We start from the raw sequence: 20,234 nt of genomic DNA, 5'->3' as shown, positions 1-20,234 counted from the left end.
CTAAACAATTTGTTAACTTCATCAAACCGTGGCTTCTTCCCAATCCAAGTGAAGTTTTATCTCCAAAACCCTTACTCATATGCATCAGGAATACAACTAAAACCTTTTTATTATTTAAATCATGGATAAGAAACCTCTGCAGATTTTGCTGAACTATAATTCCCAGAATAATTCATCACCGGACCTGCTGGCTGCAGCTGCTGTTAACTATAATTCAGTGACACCTGGAAGGCCACAGGTTCCGCATCCCACTTCTATGTGATTACTCATCCCAACACAAAAAGGAGCAAGCTCTTGCCTCTCTTGCATCCAAATAAAGCTTTGATTAGTCATTTGGAAATCTAAAAAACAGCAGCTCCTAAGAGATGGAAAGGCAAACAAGCAAATCCTAGATCTTGAGGGTTCCTCTCAAGAAAAAGAGCAAAGAATATTGCAGCTTTCATGTAATTAAACGTATGAAAGACAGGATCTGAGCAGGATTCTAGTTTGAGATTTCTCTTTGCCCTTAAAGCTAAGGAAAAAAAAAGTGGTGGCTTTCAAACTTTTCTCCTACTTCTTACCCCACCAAATCATTTCCCAAAGCCAGAAATGAAATGTGACAGTGTTGTGACTCAGTTCAAGGCTGATACTCACAGGAGGACCAGGATCTCCAGACGGGCCTGGGTCACCAGGGAATCCTATCAGACCCTGTGATGGAGAGATGCAAGCCATAAATATCAGAAAGACCCATTCCCATGAAATACCAGTTCTCCAGAGCTGAAAGGAAACTACTCCACCTCAGCCCTAAGTGAAAATATAACCAATTGAAGGCTATGTCAGTTCGTCTTGTTTGTGGATTTCTACACCTCCTGAATTTAAGATCTGAACAGGGAGAACACTCATCTTGAATTATCCCAACTGTGCTAGTGGATTGCAACAGACATCCATGTGGTCTCTTCCAGTTTTACTAATTAATATCAATTTTTGAACTCTCTGAAGAGATGCAGTTCACTCCGCTCCACTACAAAATGAGAGTGCTCATTCTGCTGCCCAATCAAAGTAGCTGTGGAATCTTTCCTGAACATTCCTCTAGAACTGGATAGTCAATAAGGCCATAGAGTCATTTTATGTGTCGTTTGAGATGGAGCTGACACATCTTTTCATACAAGAGATAGGACCAAATAGCTGTTGCCACTTTGAACTTCAGAAACCATTAGCTCACCAGGTTCCCTTTGGATCCATCTTCTCCTGGGGGGCCTTTTTTTCCAGGTGGCCCTGCTGCTCCAGACTGGCCAGAATCTCCTTTTTCACCAACATCACCTTTCACTCCCTGTGAATGTACACAGATATATCTCAGAGTCTCCTACTATTGTGATGGGAGACTCCCACCAGAGTATATCTTCATTAAATCCTCCTTAGAATTAAGCTGCTCACTTAATCCAAGAGAGGGGAGTGACATCTCTGCTCTAAATCAATGTAATCAAGTGACTCAACACTTCAGAGATCTATCTAGTGTAGGGAGACATTGGGTTCCAAGTAGCGTGCCCTAGAAAGAATGGGGAGAGACCACCACATTTGATTTCTCCTTCTCAAAACTCAGAAACTCACTTGCTGGCCTGGCTCCCCTGGTGGTCCAGAGTCCCCTGCTTCACCTGGTTCACCCTAGAAGGTGGGGGGGAAAATTAAAGAATGAATCTACAATCCAGCCATGTTGTCTTTCCATGTTGTCTTTGAGACCTGTTTTCAGAAATGTACACTGAGACACTTTAAAATGTATCCATCAATATCATTTCTAAAAACTGGACTCCCACAGTTTTTACCCATGAACCACTTCATTAGTCTCTGCCAAGCTGCCTGCCCATTTTTCTTTAAATATTCTTTTACTTGAAAAAAAAATAACTACAGCATGATCTTTTATTTCCAATATTGCCTTTGGTTCCTAAAGGCACTTTTAGAACAAAAACAGCAGCTGAAAGCAGCCCATGCTTTGTTTGGAAGTATATCACCTCTCCACACCCTCCCCCCCCCAAAAAAAATGGCACGGTGGACAGTTGGAAAAATCTGGGAAGTCCAAATAGGATGGTGAGGGGCATCCTTGTCAATTTGATTTTGGTGAACGTTTTTATTAGCTATATAAACCATGGCACCTTTTTATGTGAACACTTCTAATACACTCTCAACATTCCAAATACACAATTTTCTCCAAATCATGGACCACAGATGGAAGTTTCTAACCAAGAGAAGAGCCCTTCTGGTTAGAAACTGTCCAAGGGAACAAGATTCAGCTTGTGATATATCCAGGAACTCCAAGAGTCCCTAGAAGTCACTGGATCTAGATTTCCTGTAGTGATCTTCAAAATAACTAGTCTCCACCACCTACTGAGCTGTGAGAATTACTGGGCTTTCATCTTTATTTTCTTGACTTTGAATTTCCAAGCTAGCTCACAGGACCAGATACGGTGATCCTAGAATCCACCTAAATCAGAACCCAAGTAGTTCCAAGATTAAGCATTATTTAAGGAGCATATCAACACCTGGGACAAGTAGTAATTGGAAATAGTTTTACACAGCCTCTTAGCCTTTGCCCCTCCTTTCCCATCTAGAACTGTCTTTTTAATCTGACACTCAATTTATTCATCATGCCATTCTAACCTGCCCATCATTCCTCCACTCATTCTTCTGTTACACAGTTCAGTTCATAAAGTAAGCAGAATTCTTCTGGTTTTTGCTTAGCTAAACCAAATCTATTATTATGCAGACTTTTGTTAGCTTCCTGTCTACAGATGTGCTCTGCAAGCTAAAATGCTTTTCATAATTGTCCCTCTACCAGTTGATAGCCAAAGCATATGTCAACAGTGGGCATACACCAACCTCTTGATACCTCCAGCTTCCATCATATTCTCTTTCCTTCCTATTTACAGTTGCTACAACACTGAATTTGCTTCCTCTTGAATAACTCAAAGCTCCATGTATCTGCTGCTAGCAAAATTCTAGGCTGCCAGAGAAAAGAGCATGTATGCAAATGTTAAGGGGAAATTACAACCTTCCTTTCCCTTGCAGATGCGTGGATGTACTGGGGAAAATGCTGCGACCCATGGTGTTGCTTCCAAAACCATCTCATAGTGACAGGCCATTAATTCATTGGCTTTGTATTTTAATGCAGACTTATCCCACTTGCACTTTCCAAGCCAGCACATGAACTAAAACACAAATCTCCTTCCAGGTATACTCTTTTTCAAATTTTGCAATGCCATTTCCAAACAAAAGGAATTATGTGCAACAAAAATGCATCCAAAAATGTGGATAGAATGAAAGTAGTGTTTCAAAATACACCAGATTAAATGGCCTACCAACATGCATCTATTACGAGAAAGGCATATGAATTTTCATGCATATTTTGGGAGGTGGGGGTGGAGGGAGATCACAAACTAATACAAAAATGGGATAGAAAGAACTTAGAAGCACAATCTGACCTCACAGATTCCCTCTTCCTGCACCGTGACTGCTTCCCCTCAAGAAAAATCCCAAGCTCCCCAATTCTGACACCAAATGCTTCACATTCCCTAGCCCCTGTTGGGTCAAGTCACCTGTATATTACATGGGTTACCCCTCCACCTGAAATATCCTCTCTTGGCCTCACCTTTTCACCAACAGGACCAGGCTGGCCTACCCCACCACGTTGACCTGGTGGGCCCTAAAATAAAAAGACACACAACCAATTCAGAAAAAACACCCAGCCCTAAGTGTTAACTGCTGAGCTGTCTATCTAATCAAACAGCTCAAAGCATTCTCTTCCTTCTTCAACTAATATTGCATCTGTGTGCTATCTGTTGCCTTGTGGTTTTTACTCATCCCCTATTGCCTTATGCCACAGCTCCAGACCAAATAATTCACTGACATTTATCATCTTTGGATGCTGTGAAATTTAACAGCCAGAGCATTTCTGACACCAAGCGATGCTTCTCTTTTTGCATGCAGGGTGCTTCATGCACATCAGAAGGCCCTACATATTAATGGATGCTGCTGAACCCAGGCACTTACCTAAATTTATTTTCAAGGATCCTCATAAGATTACTTGACATGCTGCATTACCTAGGCATCTACCTGCTCAATAGCTACAGCTATTGAGATCTCCTGGGGATGCTTCCCTGGTGGGACCATCCATCCATCAAATTTGCACATCATGGAGACACATGAAACCATTTTTGGCAGTTGCTCCATTTGCATGGACCTACTTTCGAGCTGCTATTGATAAAGGGAAGACTGAATTTGTTTCATGACTGTATTAATTTTTTCTGTCTCTATCAGTTTAATCTATATGCTGGGTTTATTGTCAATACCCATTAGCCTGTTTAATTTACTTCTTAATTTTCTATTCTGTCTTTCGACCTGCAAGGATCCCCAGGAGCATCCATGCTTTATGGTTCTGATTATATTGCATCTAAAACTATTAGAATGAGTAATGGTATAAAACTCAATCAATAAATGAAAAAAAAATGTGGTCACCGTAACCATAATTGTTTTGAAATCATTGTTACAAAGTCAATGGCTGCAGATCATTTCCATTTAGGAGATTACTCAATATGCAGTGTATACATTACACAACAGCTTTCATGTAAAATGAACATGTGAACTCTGTGCTATGAATAAATGCCCTGGTCTATGACTTGGAAAATATCTGGGATATGGTTTAATGTGGTAAATTGGATCTATACAGATATTCTGAATTTTCTCTTGCCTGCCATATTTTCATATTCAACCAAGAACACTTCATAACACGTCTTTCCAATATTCCAACTACAACTGTATTACCAATTCATATAATGTATAGCAACACCTCACAAAACAAAACATCTCCAAAGGATTACTCAAAACTATCAGCCTAATACTTGTGCACATATTGATGCCTCCATCCTTCCCAAGAGGAAGACGGGAATGTGGTTTTGAGTTATCCAGGATACCCAAATGTCTGAAATGGCCCTTCTCCCCCTTTGCTTTACACAGGAAAAGAAATATTGCTCACATCTCCACCACTGGGACCCTGTGGGCCTCGGGCCCCTGGAGCTCCAGGTGGGCCCTAAAGAAGAGACAAGGGGAAAGATTCATAAGTGATCCTGGCAGTAAAATCAAGGACAAGGTCAAAGGTGAAGCCAGAGAGGAAATGAATGGCTCTTACCATTGGGCCAGCATCACCACTTTCGCCCTTCTCACCTGGGGGCCCTGGCATTCCCTGTCAGGGGAACACACACATATACATATTACAGTGACCAGTAGAAAGCATTCCCTTCATTTTCTGTTATTCCTGTCTTCTGGACAATGCTCAGATTTAAAGAGTATATTTGAAATTTGCATAGGGATTTTTTTCTTTTTTTTTAAATAATTGGGAATAAATCTCAGATTTAGTAGGAAGATCAGTGTAGGCATAGACATGCAAATTGTGTAGCATGATTGTGTAACCACACCAAAATCTGAAATGCTCAAATGACATGTTTTAGCATTCCAGATGTCAGCAAACTATGATTAATGTCTGTCCACTTTAAATTAATCCTCAATATTTGGAGGATCAGATTCCCAAAATATCAACTTTCAGCATATCAATTAGCATTCTGAAGAAAGATTGGCTTTAGCTATGAATATCAACCAAAAACTTTTCATATCTAAACTTCAGGGGCTTGGATGTTTGGCTATTAACTCAACAGTTAATTTGCAGAATACATTGTCTAATGAACCATCTAAAGATAATCGTGTTTGCATAACACTAAGCCAAAACAAAGCTACCCAAGTCTTAAATTACTGAAGTTTAACATGTTGTGTGAATGTAGCTGCTAGGTCTTTAGCTGATTTGCCTAAACAAGTTGTGCAAAGCTAGCCACTGAATATCACATAGTGGTTAAGGGATTAGTCTGGGACTGGAGAAACCAAGTCCAAGTCTCTACTCAAACATGGAGTTCACTAAGTGAGTTAACAGCCACTATCTCTCAGCCAACCCTACTTCACAGTGTTATGAAGATAAAATGGGTAATCCCTGTATGCACTGTCTTCAACTCCCAAAGGAAAGCAGGATTTAACTGGGAAAGGAAAGGGGAAAGAGGAAAAAGGAAATCTGATTTTTTTTAATCCTGCCTTAAAGGCTGTTTGATGTTCTCATATTCACCTGTAAACCAGCTGGGCCACTGACACCTGGAAATCCACGGGTTCCTTCATCTCCTTTCTGGCCAAACATGCCCTGTTGCCCTCGGCGCCCAGGCTCCCCATCAGCTCCCTATCAGCAAAACATTGTGTTAAGGGTTAACAGGTCCTCATCTGGCACTTCTCTAGGAGAGCCAAAAATCTGGGATAAATGCAATAGAATGGAAAGCAGTTTACCCAGGCAGGATCTTAACCACTACCATGAGCAGGAACATCATAATAAAGAAAATAGGGATAAGGGAGAGGAGCTGAACAGTGCATGGAAGAGACAAACACTTTAAAAGGAAATGATCTATACGTACTTGAAAGAAAGACAAACATCTCAGGAAAAAAAAAAACTTTAAATGTTATGGTAAGACTCACGGCAGATCCTGGATGCCCAATAGGACCCTGGATCCCAGTAGGTCCCGGGGGACCCTGTGGGAAGAGAAAGAACACCAGTGACACTCATTCCCCTGTCCCTGGTGCTGAATTCCTGCCCTTCCAATCTTTTTAAGAAATCTCCCTGGTCCAACCCTAAAGAAATGGCAAGCAAATGTGGGAGTAGGTTTAAAGGGAAATAGTCAGAAGTTACATCAAAGACTTTGAGTGCTCTCCTTCAAACTCACCGCTTCTCCTTTGTCCCCCTTGCTCCCCTTCTGTCCTAGGCCACCCATTTCTCCCTACACACACACACATTAAGAGACAGGACAGAAAAATCAATGAAACATATAAAGCAGAGAAAGCATCACTGCAGCGATTATTTTCAGGAACGTTTGTCCCACTGACTAAAACCTTGGCTGTGGAAGCCAGCTATGGAAATAATTGCTAGGGAAATCTCAGTAAAGTTGTTGCCAAGCCATGTGTTGCCAAGGAAACAAAGATTGGTCTATGCAGTTGAATGGACCCAGTACGCCTCCCACTTCCTTTAAAATCAGGCCAAATGCAGGTCCCGTACTTTGTCACCATCCTCTCCAGCAAGTCCTGGTGGGCCTGGTGGGCCTGGAAGCCCCAGTGGACCTTGGATTCCATCATGACCAGCTGGACCCATTGGTCCTCGATCACCCTGGGAAAAAGCAAATGCAAGAACGGGGTGAACCGAATTGTCTATTATGGAAAAAGCAGTTTTGACCATGCACAGAAAATATGGAAACCTTAGTTAGACACACTTTGGGAATAAACTTTCTTTAGAATGCTCAATTTCACTAACTGGATGCTGGCACTCAAAGATCCACTGCAGTCCACAAGTTATATATAAGGTACAGACATACAACTCTACATCTGAGTTATTACAGACTGAGGATGCTGATACAAAACTCTCAAAGTGGCCACAAAGCAGCATAAAAATCGGATTGCCAGCAACCAATCAATTAATATTCCCCATTTTATGTGAGGAATAAGAGATAAATACTCAGCATGGGCCAGTAATGGCCAGATTTTTTCCTTTTCAATTTTACTTATAGTAATTTCTACAAATCAGCTTGGGACCTAATGAGCAGATTCCAGTCTAACAAATCTTCACATTTGACTTTGACATTATTTATACTGGGAAATTACAGCCAAAAGCTTGCAAAAGTGCCACTGTTTCATGTGTTGTCCTGCTCTGATGGACAGTTTGCTTCTTAAAGTGCTGAAATTGGCAATTTATAAGGCAAGTATTAACCTCACAGTACTACTTCTTAATAATACGAGTGGACATCTGGAAAACTTCTTCGTACTATTCATTCTTGCTATTTGGCTTCCCTAAATCCATTTTTATCTGCAACAGTTTTCTTTTTCCGAGTAGTATTTTAATCTGATAGGGACACTTCTTTCAGATTTTAATTAAAACTTGGCTAAGTGCACATTTTTGTACACTAAGAAATGCAGAGGCTTGTTCTCCATCAAAAAGACTAAAAGAAAAAGTGATGAAATAGGAGGAAGACATGTTTATATGCACAATAAGTCCAACATGGTTGCTAGGCTGAATTTATACTATCTCACATTGGATAGGGCCAGACCCATGATGGAGCAAGTGATGCCACGCATGGATCTGAGCAGAGGATTTCTTTGCGTTGGAAGTGAAAGAATCAGTGCTTAAGGATTTATTATGGCTCAAGCCCTGGATCCTCTGGTTTCATCTTAAAACCCTCTCTAAGCTGTGCTTCCCAATCTGAAGCTCTCCAACCAGCTGGGCTACATTCTCATCGCAGAGAGGGAGTCGTGACACCTCTGGAACCTGGGGAAGGCTATAATAGGCATTCACTAGATGACTTTCCTTTCCCAAAGCTCCTAGTTCAGCCTTTCTTTAGGTCAAGAACATGGTCTGCGTGTTAATGGAGCTGTGAATGTCTGTTTTTAAAACTGATCGCTAATGGCAAGTCAGTGGCTTGTACTTACCGGTGCTCCTTTCTCCCCTGCAGGTCCAGGCGGTCCTAGACTACCCTTTCTTCCTGGTAGTCCAATGCCTCCAGCTGCTCCAGAGGGGCCTCGCTCCCCAGAAGAACCCTGTCAAGAGGGAATATATCTATGGACCCCATCTCTTCTTATCTGAAGTTATCTCTGATACAGACCTCTCCTTTGAGTCATGTTTGCCATTACCCCTATTAATTCTGGCTGCCACATCACTACCAAGAGTTTAAGACTCTATCTTGCTGCAGTAAAGGTGTCTTCGCTTCACTGATAATGAGTATTTGCATATCCTCTCTCTCCACCACATGTTGGATGTCTCTTGTCTTCCTTTTGATGTTATGGGAAGATGCCAGTTTGCTTACCACGGGGCCTGCTGGACCAGGTGGTCCTTCTGCTCCTTTCAGCCCAGTTGGTCCCTGTGAGGGGAAGTAAAACAGAGGAAGATGACTTTGCATGGAAACGCCTAAGTTTCATCTTCCCTCTTTATTCTCTTTCTTCTTTTGTACTGGATCTCTTAGACCACAAACCTGCAGGCAGGAACAGGAGAACTTCACTGTGGTTGATCAGAGCAAAGGTTCATTTAAAAACCAGTTTCCAATAGCAGCAAGGAAACTGGTCCATGGAATCTTTTACTCAAGGCATACACAACACAGTATTCCTACCTTGCTCATTCCAAGCAAATTGCAACTAGAGGAACAATATATGGAACGTGATGGTTCCAGCCAGATAACCCAGCTAGATTATATCAGCCTGGCGCACCACAGAGCTTTCTTCTGTTCCATGCCTGGCATGACTATCAAGGTCCACATTGATTCCTTTCCATGAGTCTGATGAACACTTACAGTCTCTCCAACAGGTCCACGAGCTCCAGTGAAGCCTCTAATTCCAGGAGGACCATTTACGCCTGGGATACCACTAGGTCCAGGATCACCCTAGAAGTAAAGATCTAGTATTACTGTGCAGATACTTCTAACAGTTTTGATGTGGGATGACTTCACTGGCCCTGCCACAATTTAGACACGACCAATTGTTTCCTTTCATTACTGGCCCCAGGTGGATGGATGCACATGTGCTTTGCTACAGTCCCCCCACAAAGGGTTTATGCAAAGCTAAGCTCTTAATCCTTGTACTGAATATGACAGAAGTACAGAATGCTTATTTCCCTAGGACTAAAACACAGTTCTTCTGAGATGTATATATGGCAATCCATTTAGGTCAATGCTGATACTGGTTTAGGGATGCTCAGTGGCATTAGGGAAATCCATTCCTTTTCACCTGCCCCCACCCCTTGCTTATGACTATGGCACCTACAAGCGCTCACCTTGGCACCTTCCCTGCCAGCAATGCCGGGCAGCCCCTGCTCTCCAGGAGGACCAGGGGAGCCTGGGTGGCCTCTCTCCCCCGTAGGGCCAGTTTCTCCTGTGTTTCCCTGTGATGTAGAGAAGACACAACACTTTTGAGAGCAGGTTAAATTCTGTAGTAATAAGTAGCTATGGGAGTATTAGAAATGCTTTGGGTCATTCTTCAGCTCACCCGTTCTGCATTCGAAAGGTTTCAGCAGATGCTCAATAAGGGTCCAAGGAGGGAATAAGCAAGTCAATCTCTTCTCCTCCCTATGCCTGGACTACACTACTGAACCGAAGGCTTGACGCTTCCACCCCAAGCTATCTAACGGTTTCCCGTATAACATGTAGCTGTCGTATCTATATATTAACTAAGGAGGGAAGCCCATAAGAGCTTGAAAGAAAACTGAACATCATTTAAGCTAATCAAAGATCTCAGTGGAGGATGCTTTTTACAGTATCCGTGGTGGAAAGCTGTCCAGCTCAAACAGCTTCAGTGAAGAAGGCAAAGTCACCTCCCAAAGCAGCCTATTCCACTGCTGCCAGCTCCCCTTGCTAGGAAGGATACTTCATGTTTAGCTAAACCTTACTTCCTTATGTTTTCTGCCTCCCTAATTCTAGTCCCAAAGATGATTTCAAGTCCCGGTATTGGAAGGAGGGGGTGAAAGCAGGAATAATGTACCTCCAGCAGTTTTCAAAACATTTAATGTGAAAGAAGGGGGAACAATTAAATATAGAATACACAGGAAATAATCATTGCACTTAATTAACCCTGATCTAGTGGCATCTGTAACAAAATATAATGATGTCAAAATAACAACAAGTGTACAATAACATCATCGTGCGACTGTCACTAGCAGGCCCCCAGAACACCACTCAAAGATCAAATATAGCCCTCATTCTAAAAAATGTTATATATCCTACTGTGGTAGCTATAAACTCTGGAACCTTTTTCATGTATAGCATCTACTAAATTCAAAAAGGAAATTCTTAATTTTATATATCAAGCTTGCACATGGGTCTCACTGCTACCTTAGTTGCCAGGATAATGTCTCAGCCAAGGTTGCTCAGTTTTAATTATGAATACATGTTTTAATTATTTATATGTGAACTAAAGAACCTCTTTACCTGTGGCCCCACAACTCCAGTTGGCCCTGGTGGGCCAGTTTTGCCATGAAATCCCTACAGAAAAGAGAAAGGAAGATCACTGTACAAAATGACATGAATATCAACTAAGGAGTCCCATGGAGATCTCCCTCATGGTTCGCTCATCCAGGAGCCCAGCAATTCCCACGCCGTATTGGAGGATCACTTTCAGAATTCCAGCCAGTGTGGCCATTAACCAGATTGATTGGGGAATTTTAGGAGTTGAAGTCCAACATATCTGAAGAGTTGTATCAGGTAAGACAAGCCAAAATGCAGTGCCCAACAACAGGGGTATAGCTGAAACCTAGCTGGCTATTTTACAGTTTTCAAGAGTGATCATCTTAGAACTTGTGGAGAAAAAGGTGTGACTGACGTTTTTTTCCTTCAGCCAGTGGAGAAGTAAAAATCATTTTGGAGAGGCAACGATAGAATGCTGAGCCCATTAATGAAATATAGAGAAGGCAGTCAGACAAATTTCCAAGGCAAGAAATCAGCAAAGGGGGACAAGGCGGAAAAGTAGGCTGCTATCCATGGCACCATATGGCAAGAACCAACCTTGAGTGGAGCTCACATTAATACTTACTGGCTCACCACGCTGGCCCGGATGTCCTGGTAGACCATCTTTCCCTACAGGACCCTTCCAAACAGAAATAATTATTTTTTTACAAGGTTGTAGGGGCTGTTCAAAGCCACTAAATTTGGTGCCTGTCAGGATCCTTCCCTCACTTAACTTCATCATTTATTTATTTATTTATTTATTTGCAACTCTTCAAACTCAATCAATCAATGGAAAAACTGGCATATTGTAAAGGAAATGTCAGATTCTGTGAGGGAATGTCCAATAGACCCTGGGAACACAGAGGAGGAAGCAAGAGTGTTAAAGGAGGGAGTTGGGCCATTACAAAAAAGACTCCTTGGCCCAGGGGAGGGGAAAAACACAAGAGGCTCAGAGCAATTCCACCTTAACAGTGCTAGGTGTCATGAGTAAGGATGGCGAGCAGGGGGCTCCCATCCAGACTGTTAAGCGCATGCGTAGCACTGAGGAATTGGTCAGCCATTCAAAGAGACACAGATCGGGACCGCCTTAACCTTTGGGGTTTATATGTCTGGGTTTTTCCCACGCTTCTTCAGTTTGTTAGGATTACTGTTATGTATTAGCAATAAACATTAGAGACCAGTTCCCTGTCTCAGTGTGTTTCCTGGCTGTCAGGACACTAGGTATAAGTTGATCTGGAGAACTGTTTTGACAGGCTTTCAAGGATCTCTCTCTCTCTTTCTAGAAATCCAAGTGGTTCTTATTTCCTGAGTTTGCCTGCCTCCAGCATCATCTTTCTTTACAAGAATAACACCAAGTCCCCTAGACAGTTGTAGAAAATGTACAATGACTGCAGCTCAGCAGTATGTTTAGAGGTTTGCCCAGCTGCCTCAAAAAAGGACAGAGATAAGCTGGAATGGGAGGAAGCATTGCAGGAGAATGAGGGTGTGGTGGGAAACAATCTCATCAGATTACCTTCTGGTAAAAAGTTGCTTTGCAACACAAAATGGCAACCATTTTGTGACAGCAATCCTCCTCCTCTTAGCAGTGATTTGTTGAAAGCATCCATGCTGTTATCTTAGTACTTCAGATAGATCCATGAGCCACAATGTTTTCTGTCCAAGTCAAGGGATACCCAGGGCATACTACTGCCCCAGAAATTCCCCTAAAGCAGTTACCTTCCTTAACTTCGTGCCCTATCTTTCCCAGCAATGTGGATTCTCCATGCTAGTTGGGATGATGAGAATTCTCCTTTAATGTGTATGGAGGGCACATTAGAAGGCTTTAGAAGGCTTCCTTTGTGGGCTATGCAGACATATTCTACACATAGACACACACTTGACTGTTCGAAGGAAAATCTGTAGAAGCTTTATGGATGAAGACTTGATTGGTCTTACAGTTGCAACCGCTCTTCATCATCTATTGTGCTACTATTTAAAATATATGTATCTCACAATGCAGCATAGATGGATAGCTATACTGAGCCAGACCTAATAAAATAGTTATAAGCATGCAATATTTCTAAGGGGAAAAAGTTGGGAAATTTGGAAAATATTGCATGTCCTCAAAAAGCAGACAAGGACTGCACTTTTTCAAGAGTTCTGATCATGAAGATGGAAGGAGAAGAGACTGAAATGTGAAGACTGCCCTCCAGAGCTCTCCTACTGAGGCTGAGATGGGAATAAGATAGCTCTGAAAAGAAGAGCCTTATTAAAGAAGATCTAATAATAAATTCTGCCACCTAGTCCCCTCCAGGCAGCTTTAAAGGAACATGTCAAGCTATTAAACTGTTATGATAGAAATATGCCCCACAATTTTTATGCTGGTTCATCTCCTTTGTGCAATTAATATGTTTTAGGTAAAACTAATTTGGTCAAAATGAATGCCCATGGCAACAAAAAATAAAGGAGGTGGATTCAAATACAGTCATGCTTCAAATGCCATTCTTTAGGTTCTCCAAAATCTGACACTGGTGGCAGTCTTTTAGGTATCTAAACCTTTAGGTATCCTGTATGCCTTACAAAAGCAATCCTAGCCATTAGGGGCGGGCAGGCAGGCAGGCTGGAATCCAACCTCATAATACCAACTGTGCCAACAACCAATTATCCAAGCCACTATTTTGCAGCAAAGTAGATCAAATCTCTTTTATTTTGCAAGTAAAAATATAAGGCTACCAAGACTCTGAAATTCTGCACCTATGAGTTTATTTACTTACAGGTGTCCTGTAATGAACAGTAAGTGGTATTGACTGCTTAAGTCTTTGAATACACAGTAAGTTTTTAACTTGGACTTTGCACTCTATCCATGTATAATTCAAACTGTAAAGGTTTATTGGCTAGATTATAATAATAAAAAAGGACAGTCTGCTCTCTCATACACAACTGTTTTGTGGGGATGTTGATCCTTATCTCTTCCTGTTTCTAGATAAGTAGAAATTTCTGCAAAAGGAGCAGTGGGTTACTTACTGGTGGCCCCTTTAATCCTGGGAATCCACTGGGCCCCTGTGGCCCAGTGGGACCCTGTGGAAAAAGAAAAGTTACTGTGAGATATTCTAACTTCCTATCCTTCTCCTCCCCGCTCCATTTATCACATTGTAATATTTAGATTTCTGAAGTCAGTTCTTGTTCTTCCCACAGACTATACAGGGACCTGTTATGTAGAGATTTTTGCTTTTTGCTCTGGCAAAAGTCTGTCTCAGGAAGAGAAGCTATGACATCATAAAGGCATGCTATTACTGAGACTGTTGGATCCATGGAGACTTCTCCATAGATTCAACAGCCTCAAAGATATCATGGCCTTTATGATGTCATTGTTTCTCTTCCTGAGACAGACTTTTGCCAAAGCAAGAAACTGAGGCTACTGTCCCCAGATTTCCTTCATTTGCAGGGATTTGATCATTCATCTTACCTTTTCTCCTACAGTCCCTGGGGGACCATCATGGCCAGAGTCACCCTGGAGAAAGAGATATTGGTTAAGGAACAGGGGGAAAAAACCCTCCAGATTTTGACTGCAATTAACATCAAGGGCTACCTTGACAAGATAGCAGGGACAAACACAAGCATGGCATCAGTGCAGATAGCGAAGTACACCAGAGCCTAGGCATTCTGCTACTCATCTACATAGTCAGGTAAACCACATTTTATTTATTTATTTACTTATTTATTTATATATATATCAAATTTAGTCACCACCAATCCCACTCAGAGCATGACTCTGGGCAGTCCAGGATTCCTGAGATACCATTTTGGACAGCATCTTTTAAAGTTACTCCACAAACATTCCTGTCTATAGGAAAATTGGCATCTTAGGGAGCAGCTGATAGGTTTTAGAAATAAGATACATCTATCAGCCTCTCCCATACATGCTAATATTCCCACAGACAAGGAAATTAGTGATTCCTTAGTTCTGTCTGGGGGGGCTTTCTTACAGTTTTTCCAATGGTGTTAGTCTTAATGTGTGGGAACATTTGAAAATGAAATCGTGCACCTGTGGATGAAAGGTGTACAATCTGTGCAATCTATACAACCCTTTTGTATAATGTAATTCGGTAGACTCTCGATGCACAACCACCACTTCAGTTCTAGTGGAGTTATATAATTTTATCAGAAAGTTGTGAGTAGGTAGGGTTCAAGGCAGCCAGGCCTATACGCCTGAGAGTGTTCCTTAGAAAATACGTTCGACATAATCCAAGAATAAATAAATGTTTAAAGTCTTGATTTGAGATAGTGGCCTAACACATTAAAAGAGGCTGAACAGGGCTGTGCTCTGTTGGCACACTGGCCACAGGTGATTACATGCATATACCACACTCTGCACTGAGAAATGTACAAGGCCATGCACATCGTACCGAAAACAGACATACCATTGGTCCTGGTTTCCCTGTAGATCCCGGCAAGCCACGTTCACCAGGCATACCCTGGAAGGGGGAAAGGATATCAGCTTTAGATTGGTGTCTGTAACCTGAAATTTGGAGCTGAAGCAGGCTTTCGAGATCCCAGAACAGAGGTGGATTACCATTATTATATGGGCTATTTACTAAGCAGCAAAGCCCTGAGTACTTCCCAGAATTCAGGATCCCTCACTCTTATTTCAGCACTTGTGTGCCAAGTCTGGAGTAGAGGAAGGTAGCAATACAAATAACATCCCCACTGGTTTTTGCAATAACAATGTATACTTCAGCCACAGGGACAAGTCCTCTATCTATAGAATGAATCAATAGGGGAAAAGAAACAAATTCAAGGTTGGAGAAATCATATATGGGCTGAAGACGACACAGACTAAAGGCATGTTTCTGTTTTTCAAAACTGACAACTCGTTCATTTCATTCGAGTGAAACTTTACCCAGTGCAAAAAGGAGGAAAATTAAGGGTTCAAATCCCAAATTTAAGTTTACTTAGAATTTATTTGGGAAACTGGGGGGTGGGGGGGATATTTCAATGACTTTGATACCTATGACATTTTCTTTTGCTGCTTTCTGGCTTTGTTGAACAACCCTTTGGGATGGGCCATTTAATCTTAACACGTTCCTGTGATTTCTCCCCTTTCCCCCATTTTTCTATCTATAAAAATGTCAATAATTTCATAATTAGAACACTGAGTGAGGGAATTCAAATGAGAATATACATTCAACCCTCTGCAAGCAAATTCAAATGTGGAGGATTTGAACTAAGATTCCTCTGAATTAATTTGAGCTTTGTAATGGATATGGCCCAAGTGGCTACTACATTCATTGGCATATTATGGGAGAAAGGGAAGAGACAAGAAATACTGCTTGGCTCTGTTAATGACAATTTAGCTGAACCATCATACTTTTGAGAGGGGTAGGGGAGTTGCAACAAAAAGCACCTTTTCTCTTTTCCAGATATCTGAAGTTAAGAGAGATACTTCTCCCGGCCTTCAGACACATAAACATGGGCAGTCCAACAACTACAATTTTTTAACTGAGTCAGTCACATATGACTTTACAGAATTAAGGTGATGCTGCTCCTTCCTGGCCCTCCCACTAACCCTGTTGCTATTAACGGAGTCCATTTTTCAAAATCCCTCAATCCATGGGAAGCATTTTAGATAAACTGTCCTTCTTCCACTCTCCTCGTAATGGGTTTCCAGAAAATACAAGAGCTCCCTTTCCTCTATTCAGAGCCAGGAACAATATTACAAGCGCTTGGTATGATGTCTGAAAGACAGAAAAGATGCTGCAGACCCCAGGGCTACCCACTGTCATATAAGGAATATGACAGCCCTAGAGCATTGCACTTGCACTATATCCTTTTTTCCACTGTCTCAATATTCTCATCAGGATGTTTGCATCATTGTAATTCATTGTTCAGTGAAGGGATGCGGAATGAGGTAATGTGAAATTTTAACGTAGGACCTCTGCTAGCCAGAGGGCATATATATCAGCCTTTTGTTGATAAACATTAAAAAAAAATCTCCTTGGAGAGTCCTTGGGACTTTGTTAGCATCTGTTAGATGAAAGCTCACCGGAGGACCACGTTGTCCAGTCTGCCCTGCCTGGCCAGCTTTGCCCTTGGAAAGAAGGAAAACAGGAAAGGAGGGTAAGATGGATTTCAAGGGCCCCCCACACACACTACTACCAGGCATAAATGGCACATTACAGAGAGATGCCCAAGTGTCCCTTTATCTCTCATGCCACCTCTAGGATGGACTTTAATGTGCATCACTGCCCATTAACAGAAGAACTGAAATGAAGGTCTAAACTTGAAATGTACAATAGAAATGCTAAATACTGCTATAAATATATCTGCCAAATAGTCAACATCTGGACATTTCAAATGTAAACTTGGATAAAATTTGCCTAAAATTAAGGTTTCTGTTTTATATGCCTTGGTTATGGTTGCTAACACTTATCTAGCAAGTGTACCACCAGATACCAAAAAAAAATCCAATGCAAAACAGGATGATTCTTCCAAACCCCAAACTGGAAAGTCACGTTTGATGAGAATATTTGAAAGTAGGGAACCATTTCCCACTCAGATTGATTTCAGTGCAAACAGCTGATAATTGGGTAATCCTGTTCCTCAGACTGTGCTCCCTTGCTGTGATCCATGCTGAAGTGCGAGCATTAGCAAATAAAAGCACTGCTGTAGCAAATAAAATGAGTCGATAAAATGTGTCAAGGGATGGAGGACAAACAGTCCTCCAAATCCTGATGCATTTGTATTTTGTAAAGAAAGCAAGATCCAGGCTGCAATGCAGTCCCATTTGTTCCTCTCTGGACACGGAGAGGACTTGAGATCGCCACAAGTGTGCCATACGGTTGCTCCTCACAAGGAGACCGCAAGACAGAGATCTCCCTCCGGCAGGTTTAGAGCTCTGGGAGACGAGGGAATAGTCCTCTTGCTTAAACCATGGTTGGTACCTTCAAAAAGGACATGGGGTTCACATACTTCCTTTCCCAGTTCAGTCCCATTTGTTGAATCTCCCCTCTTCCCATATCCTCCTCCTCCTCCTCTCCCATGTTCTGCAAATCTTTGGAGACTGGGAAAAAACCTCATTAGTTCTTCCAAGATGTATTTCCTGTTTCTCTCCCAGTTTCACTCACTCGTTTGCCTTTCTCTCCAGGGAGGCCTAGGGGCCCTGGGAATCCAGTCGAACCCTGTGGAAAAACAACCCAGTCTCAGGGGAGGGCAGGATAGGCTGGGACAAGATTTCTTCCTTGACTCCAGCATCTCCCTCCTGCTCACCTTGGGTCCTTGGCGGCCAGGATAACCTGGCAAACCTGGCACGCCCAGTTTGCCCTGCAGAAAAAGGAGATGATCAGAGCCTACGTGTGTCCAGGGTTATAGCAAACAATCCCTTGCGAGTGGAGAAAGTATGAAACAAATTCCTGCTGCAATCAATGAGTGGGACCACAACTTAGTAACAGGGCTCAGGCCCTGGATACACAGTCTCCTGGGTTGGATTTCTTTCTTCTTCTTTTATGATAAGGTCATAATGAGGAAGACCCCTGCCTGATATTCTGAGAGCTGCTGAATGCCAGAGTAACCAATATGGGGACAGACAAAGAGCTTCCTATGTCCTGAAAGCTCACCTTCTCACCAGCTGGGCCAAGTGAACCTGCTTCCCCAACAGGTCCCACCTGCCCTTTCAGCCCCTCAGGGCCATCCTCACCACGTATGCCCAATGGGCCGGCATCACCCTGTTAAAAGAATGAAAGAGTTAAAAGAGTTGGGCTGATCGTGATGGCTATAAAGTTCTAGTTTCAAAGGACATTCCCAGTAATTCAGAGACATCCATGCATTGTGACTGCAGTCATTTCAGAGAATGATACAATGGACTGCATACGCTAACTATTGACACTAATCTGAGTCGCGCAATTGTCCTAAGGGAGAAATGTATTTGTATTATTTTATCAATCATTTTTGCGGGGGGGGGGGACGAATCCCAGGCAGTTGGGATTTTTCTACCCTTGGAGTTTACTGCATGTATGTGTGTGTACGGGGGTCTCAGAGAGAGAAAAAGAGAGGTGCTTTACAACAAAGTCCTGCCAATGAATGGGAATGAAGATAAACAAAGCTATATATATATCAGGAATTCAGTAACACAAGGCCACTTGCAAGGAAACATCAATGGATGGGAAAATTGCGGATGGCCCTTCACCCACCCATTGATTTTTCTTCCTGTGATTATTTTCTCCCCCTCACAATTGGTCTCTGAAACAACTCCAACCCAGAGAAAGCAAGATTGATTCTGAAGGGGTGAACTGTGAGTTCTGCAAAGCTAAGCTAAACTCTATAGCAGTCTCCTTCTACAAATGCTCCCTTCCCACTATTTACCAAATTTAAATTTAGAAAAACACATTTGTGGAAGTAATATGCAGTTGGAAAAAACATTATTGAACTGGAAATTCTGTTTGTTGTCCTGAACTGTATAGATACTGTAGTAAAGGTAAAGGTAAAGGTTTCCCTTGACATTAAGTCCAGTCATGTCCGACTCTAGGGGGCGGTGCTCATCTCCGTTTCAAAGCCGAAGAGCTGGCGTTTGTCCGTAGACACTTCCATGGTCATGTGGCCAGCATGACTACACGGAACGCCGTTACCTGTCCACCGAAGCAGTACCTATTAATCTACTCACATTTGCATGTTTTCGAACTGCTAGGTTGGCAGGAGCTGGGACTAGCAATGGGAGCTCACCCCGTCACGTGGATTCGAACCGACCTTCCGATTGGCAAGCTCAGCAGCTCAGCGGTTTAACCCGCAGTGCCACCGCATCCCTTACTATAGATACTGTACATCTCATCAAAAAATGGTGGCTGGAGATGCCACAGACTGCTACAAAATGCAGGTAACGTGTCTTTGTCTTGCTGGAAATTTGGACCATGCCATATACATCCAGGTCATTTAACAGGACCTCATTGACCTTCAGCAGCAGCAGATGCTTTGATGCAAACCTTGCAGAGTGAGGAGTACCAGAACTGACGCAGCAACAAGCCTGAGGTGCAGCTAATCAACATGTATCAAACCTGACATCCTAGGATGACCACATCCCAACACATGCCAAGCAGAACATTTTGGATACAGCCCAGATACACTCCATGTCATACTCAGAGATCATAGTATCTAAGACTGGGATGGAGAATCCCTGTCTTGTGGGACAAATATTCTCCAAAAAGAAAAATCCTTTTGTGGCTTTCTAAAATTTGGATTAAA

The 20,234-nt window shown here is 42.3% G+C and overlaps 1 protein-coding gene across 2 annotated transcripts in view; it reads right to left on the bottom strand.

The window, feature by feature from the left end:
• COL5A3 (collagen type V alpha 3 chain) overlaps nucleotides 1-20,234 on the bottom strand; it is a 125,740-nt gene that overhangs the window by 24,460 nt on the left and 81,046 nt on the right. For both annotated transcript variants that reach the window (XM_063293983.1, XM_063293985.1), the window contains exons 30-52: nucleotides 18,617-18,724; nucleotides 18,270-18,323; nucleotides 18,128-18,181; nucleotides 17,047-17,091; nucleotides 15,425-15,478; nucleotides 14,470-14,514; nucleotides 14,028-14,081; nucleotides 11,611-11,664; nucleotides 11,010-11,063; nucleotides 9,860-9,967; nucleotides 9,381-9,470; nucleotides 8,901-8,954; nucleotides 8,527-8,634; nucleotides 7,106-7,213; nucleotides 6,777-6,830; nucleotides 6,532-6,585; nucleotides 6,134-6,241; nucleotides 5,156-5,209; nucleotides 5,003-5,056; nucleotides 3,620-3,673; nucleotides 1,588-1,641; nucleotides 1,202-1,309; nucleotides 634-687 (exon numbers count right to left, since the gene is read on the bottom strand). In XM_063293983.1, the coding sequence (XP_063150053.1) occupies nucleotides 634-687; nucleotides 1,202-1,309; nucleotides 1,588-1,641; nucleotides 3,620-3,673; nucleotides 5,003-5,056; nucleotides 5,156-5,209; nucleotides 6,134-6,241; nucleotides 6,532-6,585; nucleotides 6,777-6,830; nucleotides 7,106-7,213; nucleotides 8,527-8,634; nucleotides 8,901-8,954; nucleotides 9,381-9,470; nucleotides 9,860-9,967; nucleotides 11,010-11,063; nucleotides 11,611-11,664; nucleotides 14,028-14,081; nucleotides 14,470-14,514; nucleotides 15,425-15,478; nucleotides 17,047-17,091; nucleotides 18,128-18,181; nucleotides 18,270-18,323; nucleotides 18,617-18,724 (1,584 nt within the window). The remainder of the gene's footprint in view (nucleotides 1-633; nucleotides 688-1,201; nucleotides 1,310-1,587; nucleotides 1,642-3,619; nucleotides 3,674-5,002; nucleotides 5,057-5,155; nucleotides 5,210-6,133; nucleotides 6,242-6,531; nucleotides 6,586-6,776; nucleotides 6,831-7,105; nucleotides 7,214-8,526; nucleotides 8,635-8,900; nucleotides 8,955-9,380; nucleotides 9,471-9,859; nucleotides 9,968-11,009; nucleotides 11,064-11,610; nucleotides 11,665-14,027; nucleotides 14,082-14,469; nucleotides 14,515-15,424; nucleotides 15,479-17,046; nucleotides 17,092-18,127; nucleotides 18,182-18,269; nucleotides 18,324-18,616; nucleotides 18,725-20,234) is intronic.

This window comes from Candoia aspera, chromosome 2, assembly GCF_035149785.1.
Source record: "Candoia aspera isolate rCanAsp1 chromosome 2, rCanAsp1.hap2, whole genome shotgun sequence".
Lineage (NCBI taxonomy): Eukaryota > Metazoa > Chordata > Lepidosauria > Squamata > Boidae > Candoia > Candoia aspera.
This window is presented reverse-complemented; position numbering and strand designations above follow the sequence as displayed.